The sequence below is a fragment of the Budorcas taxicolor genome, chromosome Y (assembly GCF_023091745.1).
Source record: "Budorcas taxicolor isolate Tak-1 chromosome Y, Takin1.1, whole genome shotgun sequence".
Classification (NCBI taxonomy): Eukaryota; Metazoa; Chordata; class Mammalia; order Artiodactyla; family Bovidae; genus Budorcas; species Budorcas taxicolor.
Window position 1 is genome coordinate 8,982,133 of NC_068936.1, and position 11,744 is coordinate 8,993,876.

The 11,744-nt window shown below is 42.6% G+C and overlaps 1 protein-coding gene and 1 pseudogene across 1 annotated transcript; both read left to right on the forward strand.

Annotated features, from left to right (window-relative positions):
* Positions 1-433: 433 nt before the first annotated feature.
* Positions 434-940, forward strand: LOC128070999 (heat shock transcription factor, Y-linked-like; the record flags this gene model as incomplete). Its single annotated transcript, XM_052663996.1, has 1 exon — positions 434-940. A coding segment is annotated over exon 1 (507 nt), but the record flags the coding sequence as incomplete, so codon positions are not given.
* A 9,007-nt stretch (positions 941-9,947) lies between these two features.
* LOC128071064 (zinc finger protein 280B-like) lies at positions 9,948-11,236 on the forward strand (annotated as a pseudogene).
* The last annotated feature ends 508 nt before the right edge of the window (positions 11,237-11,744 follow it).

An 11,744-nucleotide genomic window follows, 5' to 3' on the forward strand; every position in this document is an offset into this window, starting at 1 on the left:
AAGCCACTCGTCCAACCCCAGCCACAGGGAGGAACCTCCACAATAAAGAGGAACCACAAACTGCCAGAAAGAGAAAGGCCATCCCAAACACAGGAACCAAAAAAAAGCCAACAACTTTAGTAATGAGATTTTGCATGCTTCATGGTTTTGGTTACTATTTCTGTCAGCAGTCTGTATTTGAAGTTGATGCTGAAGTAAACACTTGGTTGAACATTACCCTTCAATTGCTAGGAGACCAGTGACTTTGTCATGTCACAACCAACCTTCGATTGCTAGGAGACCAGTGATTTTGTGATGTCACAGCTGTTTGACTGGGAGGACCTCTGTGCTTGTCCAGAGAGTTTCTCTCTGTAGGCCAGCCAAACATCATTTGAAGTTGCATTGTGTAAAAGCAGACAAATGAGAAAATTATCTGAAGAAAGCTTTCCCTGAGATGGCACATATTTCTTCAGAAATTCAAGATGGACCTCCTAAAGATGAATCCACTGGTTCAGAAACCTCCATTAGATCTTATTGGTATGATTATACACCTGGGGACTCAGTTTTGAGATCTATGAGTGAAGAATGTGCTTTTCAGGCTTTGTCTGAGGATCTTGTGATCAAAAGGCCACACTACACATATTCTGTCTCTGAAACAGATGATGTGAATGATTTTCTTTCACTCACATTTCCACAAAAGCTTTGGAATATAGTTGAAAGTGATCAGTTTGAGTCTATTTGGTGGGATGAGACAGGCACATGTAGAGTGATCAGTGAAGAACTCTTTAGGAAAGAAGTCTTGGAAAGAAAGGAGCCTTTCAGAATATTTGAAACCAAGAGCACGAAAAGTTTAATTCGACAGCTTAATCTTTATGGATTTAATAAAAACCGACAAACCGTTCAAAGATCGGCTTCACTACCTGTCTTTCTGGAAGAAGAAAACAACATCTCTCTTTTGCGTAAGGTATTCCAAAATTTTCACTTATCGGCAATATGTCAGATTAAATCATGTGACCTAGAAAGCGTGTTCATATATGTGGCTCAAACGGAGTTGAAACTTGAGGTAACAAATTATTGAAAAAGTTTTATCTTTTTGAAGTTGAGAACAGCTGGAGGTTAGAATATTGGATGTTTAACAAACCTTCCTAGTAACTTGAAACCAGATACAAGTTCTGAAGCTACTTAAAGTGGTATTTACTGTATATACACAACATATTTTTAGTTGAGCATATACGTTCTAACATGTTACCTGTGAAAACTACCAACAGAGGTATTTTATTTGATGTTATTTCATTGCTTCCATTAAAGGAAACTTTTAGCGATATGAAGGAATGAAATTAGTAAAGAATGAAAAATGAATATAATAGACAAGAAAATATTGTCACAAAACCAAAACTTTATTCTCCCATATGACTACTAGGAGACTTCCAGCTGAACAGGGCATTTAAAAAACACTCTGTAAAGAGCCAAAACAGAAATAATTTAGGCTTTGCGAATATGATCATTGACGATTAATTAAGTTTTCAGGCATAGAGAATAACCAAAGAAGCTGGCAAGTCCCTGTTCCAACTTTAAGAACTCCGAAAACTGAGTTTCACACAATTTCCACGTGAGAAAATAAAATTCTTTCGGTTTTCCTCAGCCATTAAAAGTGTAAAGCTCTAAAATTAAAAAAGAAGAAGAAGAAGAAGAAGTAAAGCTCATTCTCAGCTCACAATAGACAGTGCAAAAACAGGGGCAGGCTGCCCTGCCTTGATTGAAATGTAATTCCAAGAGGAGGGGCGTCAAGATCTGGGCTGTGAGTGCTGGACACCATCACTGGACTCCCCTGGTAGACTCGGAGGCCGTTCTCAGCCCTGTGCCCTGGCGACTGTGCCATCTGTTTTTTCTTTCTTCGCGTTTGGTGAGCTGAGCAATCTTGACCCAAGACCCTTGAGATTCACATTCAGGCTGACCACGCCTCCAGCGGGTGCTTTTACGGGGTGAAGGGGCGGGGGGAGGGCTTATCGCCCGCGCATGCGCCCAACTCGGCGTCGCGGCCAATCAGGTTGCAGGCGCCGACACCTGGCAGCCAATCATCGGGGGCAGCCCGCACGCCTGTAGGGGGAGCTGAGGCGGCGCCCCAGACCTGAGGAGGCCTCATCGCCTCAGGCTCGCCTCCTCAGGCTCAATCTGGGAACTGCCTAGGGCAGGTGAGCCGCAGGCAGTTCTGTCTCCTCCATCAACGGGGACCGGTAAGGACTGGAGCGTGGTTCAGCCCAAGCGGTGCCTGGCGGCTAAAGGGAGGGTTTCTCGGGTCCCCACTCGCACAAGGCCTTGCTCGGCGGGGCGGCTGGTGAGGGCCTGCGGGCCCTCAGGAGGGAGCGTGCGGCAGGACCCACAGGCCTCAGGCTCCTTTCACCCTCTCCCCTCTCTAGTCTGGGCGGGCTCTGCTCTCCAGCAGCTTTCCTGCCCAGGGGGTGGGACAAGCCAGCTCGCGGAAAGGGCCTCTTGGGCCCCTGGCCCCCGGCACCACGCCCAGCTCTCCTGTGGAACCTAATGTATTTAAACACACATGCACAAATCTTCACGGCCCAAGCCGGTTCTGCACCCAGGCACAGTCAGGTGGGCGCAGCAAAAAAAAAAAGAAGAAAAAAGATCGATCTAGTGGCCTCTTCACTGCCCTGGTGCTTTGGTCGTTTTCCTGTTTCCTCTTGCCTCTCCTCGGACTCCAGGGCTGCCCCGTCCTTGGGGGCCCCGAGATTCAGGCCTTTGGTTCGGGAAGTTGGCAGATGAGGTATTTGTTTGTTTGTTACTGAGAGAAGGGAGGTGGGAGGAAGAAGCTCAGGGCAAAGGAGTTCAATCACTTGGTCTGGTTGAGTGTGAGACACCTGGTCAGCATCCGTAGGGTAGGACCAGGTAGGGCCTGGGGGGATAGAATGTTCCCGGAACAGGTGACTCACCCTGAGCTTTTCTTCTGCTTGTCCCCAGGATGTGACCGTTTGCTGCCTGGTAGGTCTCAAGCGCTCAGGATTTCAGTGGGCCCCTGAGGTAAGGTGACAGACATCTTTACAATAAGGGACAAAGTTGTGGCTTTCTTACTTTCCGTTTTTCTCCTTTCATTCATCGGCTGACACGTTGGTGTTGAGAGAGAGTATTCCTGATTGGGGATTACCTGACCCTGATTGCGGGTGCTGACTTCAGGGCAGTCATGGTTTCAGGTTTGCAGCTTTCTGAGTGGCAAGCTTAAAAACAGGCAGGGTGACTTGCTTTCTCCTGCCTTCTTGAAAGAAAAAAAGTAAGAGCACCATGGGTCTTAAGCTGTGTAGAGCTGACTCCTACCACTTGGTGAGGCTAAAATGGGGCAATGCACATATCCTAAGGTTTTAGCTAGGAAAGCAAAGCAGTGCAGGTGTGGGGGTTCCCTGGTGGCCTGGTGATTAGGATTCTGGGCTTTCACTGCAGTGGTCTGGATTCAATCTCTGGTCAGGGAACTGGGACCCCACAAGCCAAACAGCATGGCCAAATGAATAAATGAATCAAGTGGTTCATTCAGAGACAATGTCCTGTGATTTAACATGTTCACGTGAGATTACTTGCTCATTTCTGTATCCTTAAGGGCTTTTTTTCATCAAGTAAGTGAACTCCACTGGATGGGGGTGAGGCACCATCTGAGTTCATTTCATGCGAGTAAACAAGATCATAGGAAGCCCTATGCCCAGCAACTTGTGCCTACAGCTGTGTTGTATACTTATCTTGCTGGTACAGCTTTGAACTTCACAGCATGTTTTGTTTTGGTCACAACATGTGGCTTCATAGGATATTCGTTCCCCAACCAGGGATCGAACACAGGATCCTGGCAGTGAGAGAACTGAGTCCTAACCAAACCACTGGACTGCCAGGCAACTCCTGTGTTTCGGTGCTTTGGATTGGTGTGTGTGTGTGTGTGTGTGTGTGTGTGTGTCTGTGTGTGTGTGTGTGTCTGTGTCTGTGTCTGTGTGTCTGTGTGTCTGTGTTTTTTTAATTTTTGCTATATTTATAGGAGAACTCTTCTGTGTGTAAGTATGATGTGAATGGTATTATAACTTGAAATGTTTGTGTTGTACATACGATCTCAAAATTGAATAGTTTGAAAGAACTTCACACTTGTTATCTCTTGGCCTAGGATCTCTCCTGAGGTAGTAGTCAAGCTTTTGTCTGGCTTGGCCACCTCTGAAGACTTAGCTTGTTGAATCTACGCTCTCTCACTTGGCTGTACTCATGAAGCCTCAGTTCCTCCTTCTGTGGGCCTCTCCAAGGGGCTTCTCTTGTGGAGGCTGCTGTCTTTTCTCAGAATGAGTGATTCAGGAAAGCACTTGCACCCATGATAAAGTGCAGAGTCTTCTTTCAGATGTTACACATCTTCACTTGTGTATTTGCTTAGTCTCCCAGGTCAACCCTGTGATAGATTGAGAGAGAACTACGCAGCGGTGGGAATATCAGGAGATTCGATTCACTTGAAGGCTGGTTACCGTACCCATTAATCCACCATGCCAGCCTTTTGTTTCATATGACCTCAGCTCTGTCAATGTGAGCAAATTATTTGGCTTGTGTACCCTTCTTGTGTGCCGCTACTGCTGCTAAGCCGCTTGAGTCGTGTCCGACTGTGCGGTCTCATGGACAGCAGCCCACAAGGCTCCCCCTTTTCTGGGATTCTCCAGGCAAGAACGCTGGAGTGGGTTGCCATTTCCTTCTCCAGTGCATGAGACTGAAGCCGCTCAGGCGTGTCCGACCCTTCGAAACCCCATGGACTGCGGCCTACCAGGCTCCTCCATCTGTGGGAGTTTCCAGGCAAGAGTACTGGTGTGGGTTTCCATTGCCTTCTCCAGCTTGTGTGCTCTCTGGCTTGATCTACTCAATTCTTGATGTACTCAGTTCTAGACCTACTCATTTCTTGATCTTCTAGCAAGTCTCCTCTTTGTCCCGGATTAAGTTTTCTGTTTCTCTGGATGGTTCCCATCAGCAAACAGACTGACTATAATGTGACCTGTCGTTAAAAATCCATCTTTTGGTGACACATCCTGCTTCTGCTGCTTTTTTTTCATGTTTGCTTATTATAGACCTCTGCAGAGTTGTTCCTAGGCTTTGTTATCTCGAGTTCTCTCATTTTCCTTTAAAGCCGCTCTTGTCAAGGCCACAGGTGAATTTCAAATGTTTAACTCCGTGGTCAATTTTTAGTTGTTATCTTATTTACTTTATTGGCATCCTTTATCAGACTAGCTCATTTCCTCCTCCCTGAAAAAAATGTTTCACTTGGATTACAGAGTGCTTCTCTTTCCTGCTTCTCTTCCACCTACAGTTCTCCCACATACAAAGTGTGACCTTTGTGTCTGGCTTGATTCAGATGTCATATTTTCTTTTTCAATATTTATTTATTTAGCTCTGTGGCATGTGGGATCTTAGTTCCCAGCCCAGGGATGGCACCTGTGGAGAGTCTTAAACACTGGATCTCCAGGAAAGTCCCCTCGTTTGTGTACTTTCAAGATTCCTCCATTTCATGGCTGTATAGCAGTGAATGTTTTTGTTTTATTTTTATGGCTGCATATGGTAAATGGCTTCCATGCAGTCCGTTTTGAGCATATACCACAGTTTGTTTATCCATTCGTCAATGTTGGGTAATACGTGGATGGTGTACTCTTTGTGGCTATAGTGAATAATGTTGCTGTGAACACTGATTTTGCATGGACTGAACATTTTCAGTGTTTGTGGATATGTACAAAAGAGGGAAATTCCTGGATCATATGGCTCCTCTATATTTAATTTTTGAGGTACTGACAAACCACTTCTGCAAGAGTGGTGGTACCATTTTACAGCAATTACCTCAACAATATCTGAAGATTCCTTTTCTCCACGTCCTCTGCAGCACTTGTTATTATTCGTCATTTTGATTGGGTGTGAAGTAGTATGGGTGTGAAGTAGTATCTCAGTGAGACTGCTTTACATTTTGCTAGGGGCTTCCCTGGTGGCTCCGAAGGGAAAGTGTCTGCCTGCAATGTAGGAGACCTGGGATCAATTCCTGGGTCGGGAAGATCGCCTTGAGCAGGAAATGGTAATCCACTCCAGCACTGTTGCCTGGAAAATCCCATGAACGGAGGAGCCTGATAGGCTACAGTCCATGGGGTTGCAAAGAGTCGGAAATGTCTATTCAAATTCTTTTCCTGGTTGTTAAAAGCTTTTCTTTTTTTAATTGTTGTAGAAAACATCTAACTTAAATTTTTACCAGTTTAACCATTTTTGCATGCTAAGTATTTCACACACTTTCATCAGCCTTTTGGAGAAAGAAATGGCAAGCCACTGCAAATCCGCAAATCCGATGGAGAAGGGAACCTGGTGAGCTTTCGTCCATGGGGATGCAAAGTCGGGCACACCAGAGTGACTAACACATATACACACACATAGTCACAGTGTTGTTTTGTTGTCGTTGTCATTGTTTTAGCTGTGCTATGCAGCTTGAATGACAGTTCCCTGGTTGAGGATCATACCCAGGCCCCTGATAGGAAACTGTGGAGTCCTAACCTCTGAACTACCAGGGACTTCCTTATCACATTGTTATGAAACAGATCTCTACACCTTTACATCTTGCAAAATCGAAACTCTGTGCCCATCACTTGTCCCATTAAACAGCAACTGCTCTTTTCTTGCCTGTTGACCTAGACCGTGGACTCCGTCGTTCTTTTTTGTTTCCTCTCGATTGCTTGACTGTGTTAGCTATTTCATACAAGTAGAAACTTACAGTATTTGTCTTTTTGTATGACTGGCTTATTTCATTTGGCTTGATATCTGAAATGATCATGCATGTTGTAGCATGTGACAGAATTTTCTTTATATGGCTAAATAGTATTTCATTGTATGTATCTATGACATTTGATGGACATTTCGATGGTTCCACCTCTTAGTTGTTGTGCTTCGTGCTGCTGTGAGCACGGCTGTGCAGATATCCCAAGACCCCATGTTAACTTCTTTTGAATTTATATCCTGAAGTGGAATTGCTGAATCGTGTGTCAGCTCCAGATTTTTAATTTTTCGAGGAGCCTTTAAACTGTTTTCTGTAGCAGTTGCACCATTTTAAAATCTGTCCATAACACACAGGGATCCAGTTTCTGTACGTGCTTGCCAACAGTTGTCCTTTCCTTTCCTTCATATGTAAATTGTGTGTGTATATGCACACACAATTTTTTTCATGCCCTTTTCCATTATTGTTTTTCACAAATTATGAATATAGTTCCTTGTGCTATCCAGTACGATCTTGTTTGTCTATTGTATATATTACAGTTTGCATCTGCTAATCACCAGCTCCCAATCTATGCCTGCCCCACTTTTCCCCTCTTGGGAATCACATAGTCTGCTCTCTCTGTCTGTGAGTCTGTTTGTGTTTCATAGATAAGTTCATTTGTGTCATATTTTAGAGTCCATGTAAGTGATACCATACGAGATTTGTCTTTCTCTTTTTTTTTTTTAATTTTTATTTTTACTTTATTTTATTTTACAACACTGTATTGGTTTTGCCATACATTGACATGAGTCCGCCACGGGTGTACACGAGTTCCCAATCCTGTTCTCCTCCCACCTCCCACCCCATATCATCTGTCTGGATCATCCCTGTGCACCAGCCCCAAGCATCCTGTATCCTGCATGGAACATAGACTGGCGACTATCTTACATGATAGTGTACATATTTCAGTGCCATTCTCCCAAATTATCCCACCCTCTCCTTCCCCCTCGGAGTCCAAAAGTGCGTTCTATACATCTGTGTCTCTTCTGCTGTCTCTCATACAGGGTTATCATTACCATCTTTCTAAATTCCATATATATGTGTTAGTATACTGTATTGGTGTTTTTCTTTCTGGCTTACTTCACTGTGTATAATCGGCTCCAGTTTCATCCATCCCATTAGAATTGATTCATACAAAGTCTGCCAGCAATAAATGCTGGAGAGGGTGTGGAGAAAAGGGAACCCTCTTACCCTGTTGGTGGGAATGCAATCTAGTACAGCCAGTATGGAGAAGAGTGTGGAGATTCCCTAAAAAATTGCAAATAGAACTGCCGTATGAGCCAGCAATCCCACTGCTGGGCATACACACTGAGGAAACCAGAACTGAAAGAGACACATGGACCCCAGTGTTCATCGCAGCACTGTTTATAATAGCCAGGACATGGAACAACCTAGATGTCCATCAACAGATAAATGGATCAGAAAGCTGTGGTACATATACACAATGGAGTATTACTCAGCCATTCCAAAGAATATATTGTCTTTCTCTTTCTGACTTCCTAAGTATTCTTTTTAATGCTAGTGTAGATTCAAGTATTTACTTAACAACATGTGTTGCTACTGTATAAAATGTGGTTGACTTTTAAAATATTTGTCTTCTATTCTGCAAGCTTTATATTAATTCTGATACTTGTGTTTTCTTCAAGATTTTCTATATACAAAAGTATGTTATCTCCAATATACTTTGACTGTTTCCTTTCCATTCTGAAGGCTGTTTTTTGTTTTTGTTTTTTCTTGTCTTTTTTTTTTTTTTAAACAACAGCAACATTTCTCTTTTGTTACCTGATTGCTCTGGTTATAGAACTGCCAGTATAATGTTGAGCCAAAGTGTGTAATAGACTTCCTTGTGTTGTTCCCAGTCTTAGAGGGAACGCTTTCAGTTTTTCATTATTAAGTGTGATGTTAGCTGTGGGTCTTTTTACAGGTGCCCTTTGATTGAGAAAGTTCTCTTCTGTTCTTAATTATTAAGTGTTCTTTTAAGCCTGGTTCTGAAAAGGTGCTAGATTCAGGGAAATGCTTTTTCTTCAGGCAGATGTGTTATTTGTTTCATTGTTTTAAAATGGCATAATGTTGAGTGACTTTCATATAATGAAGCAACTTTGCATACCTCCCTAAATCCCATGTGATCATGGTATACAGTCTTTTTTATATGTTGTTGGATTTCGTTTGCCAGTATTTTGTTGAGGACTCTTTCACCTGTATTCGTAAGGGATATCAAGGTGTGTGTGTGTGATGCCTCTGTCTGATATTGGTATGAGAGAAATACTGGCATCACTTTGCCTGCTATGTGGGGAAGAGACCTGTGGCGTGAAGGATGAAGCATTGTTGGATTTAAGTTTAGCCAGGATTAGAGGGAGAAATTTAGGATATATCGGTGTGGAATTGGGGTGAGATTATCAAAGAGAGCTCATTCTCAATTTCCTAGGCCTGTGTTAAGTGCTTGACATTGAATTATGCTGTTTGTTAACTAGGTATAGATAGATTATACTTTGAATTTGCTACCTATTTTCTTTGTAAACATTTATGAAATTAGAATTTGTGAATCAGGTGTAATGTGCATTTAAGATACATTTTCTTCAAATTTTACTACAAAACAAGATGCCCTTGAATAGCCGATGCCTTTTAAAAAGAGCTGGTAACCTTAAGTCTAAGAAATAAGCATGTTTGTCTTTAAGAGACAGAAACACCTTTAAAAGTTATAAATTTGCCCAAGAAGATGCAACTGGTGTGTGGTTAACTTAGAATTCCAACTTAATCTTCTTTGACTCCAAAGTCCATGTTTCTGAACGCTGTACAACAGTGCTTTTGTAAAAATACTCGTCCTTTACATGTGATTTCACCTAATGATCAGTCGTGGTGGGTTTTTGTTTTTTTTTTTTTCTTTATTTTTTTAAATAGAAGAGGTTAAAGTGAACATGGGACAAAGCTTATGATTCTAGAGCCATGTAGACTTGTAGTCATAGGTTTTTCAGCTGTCACTGAGTCTCGTTGACACTCAGTGTCTTTGTCTGTAAGATAAGGATGTTTAAAACTACTCTAGAGTTTTGGAGATAATCAAATAGCCCATTTTTCTGTACTTAACTAATATGTAGTATGTTTATACTTAGGTGGCAGTTTGTATAAAGGAAGCCCTGGGACTTGTGGCCGCACCCTCTAAGAATAAAAAAGTACTCAAAATATGGAACTACCATGTATGTTACGTGAAGAAGAACAAGAGCCAGAAGTACGGAAAAGGGAGGGAGAAACCAAACAAGCAGATGATGATGATGATGATGAAGTGATCTTGGTCGGAGTGGAACATGTAAATGAAGATGCTGACGTGATCTTTGTTGGGATGAGCTCAGCTTCAAAACCAGTCGTTTCAAACGTACTGAGCAGAGATACCCCAGGTTCTTGTTCAAGGAGAAAAAGGTATGGTCACTTCAGGAAAGGTAACGCTGACAAATTACAGCCAGCTAGTCATGTGACTCCTACATCAGAAGCAAAGGCTGTCTTGCCAGTTTCTGACTCTGAATCAAGATCAACAGATAGTCCTATTATTATTGAACCTCCGTCTCAAGCTGATTATAAAAATATTTCACCACAAAGAGTGCCGAATTGCTTTTCAAAGGAGTCATGTTCTTCTTTGATTACCTTCACAAGTTCATTGCAGCATCCAGCAGAAAGAGCGGTTTCTGCAGGAGATATGAATAAAAGTCCTCATGTCTCAAAGGTACTTTCCACTTGTGAAACAAATAGCAGAAATCCCAAAAGGCCTAAGCTCAGTGATGGCATTATAGGGGAACATTCTTTAGGTTTTTCCCCTTCAGGTATTTTTCATACAGTGACCACTCAGCAAAGCACACCGGACCGTGTCCATACCTCACTAAGCCATGTTCAGAATGGAGAACCTTGTCCAACACCTTTTCCAAAGGACAGTGTTCATTGCAAGCCTGTAAGACCTTTAGGGGAAAATGGACTGACAAAAACTGATTTTCCAAGTTTAGCAAGTCCAGACAAAATTGGTGATCCCACAGAAGGAAAGCTGACTGTGTTACTTGGTGACTTCTACTATGGAGAGCATATAGGAGTTGGGCAGCCAGAACCGAAGACCCACACAGCGTTTAAATGCCTCAGCTGCTTGAAAGTTCTAAAAAATGTCAAGTTTATGAATCACATGAAGCACCATTTGGAACTTGAGAGGCAGAGAGGTGACAGCTGGAAAACCCACACCACCTGCCGGCACTGCCTCCGCCAGTTTCCTACTCCCTTCCAGATGCAGTGTCACATTGAAAGTGTCCACACTCCCCAGGAGCCCTCCGCAGTCTGTCGCATCTGTGAGTTGTCCTTTGAGACAGATCAGGTTCTCTTAGAGCACATGAAAGACAATCATAAGCCTGGTGAAATGCCCTATGTATGCCAGGTTTGCAGTTACAGATCATCATTTTTTGCAGATGTGGATGCACATTTCAGAGCATACCATGGTGACACTAAGAATTTACTTTGCCTGTTTTGTCTCAAAATTTTTAAAACTGCAACAGCCTACGGACATCATCATAGAGGGCACTGGGAAAAGAGTTTTCGCCAGTGTTCCAAATGTCGGCTACAGTTTTTAAGTTCCAAAGAGGAAAGGGAGCACAAGACCCAGTGTCATCAAATGTTTAAGAAGCCTAAGCAGCTAGAAGGATTGTCTCCTGAAACAAAAATTGTTATTCAGGTATCACTGGAACCCCTTCAACCAGGATTGGTGGAAGTAGCATCCATTACTGTGAACACATCTGATTTTGAATCATCACCCCCCAAATCTAAAAGTAGGAGGTCAAAAAAAGAAGAAAAAAGTTAATTCTGCTTTCAGTAAGTCTGAAGCAAGTATTTCAGTCAAAGTTAAAAACCCCATTAAAACCCAAAAGATCAAATTATAGCATTATTCAATAATATCAAATATAGGGAAACCGATGGGTAATTTATGTGATTTTGTTTTAAATACAGGAAGTAC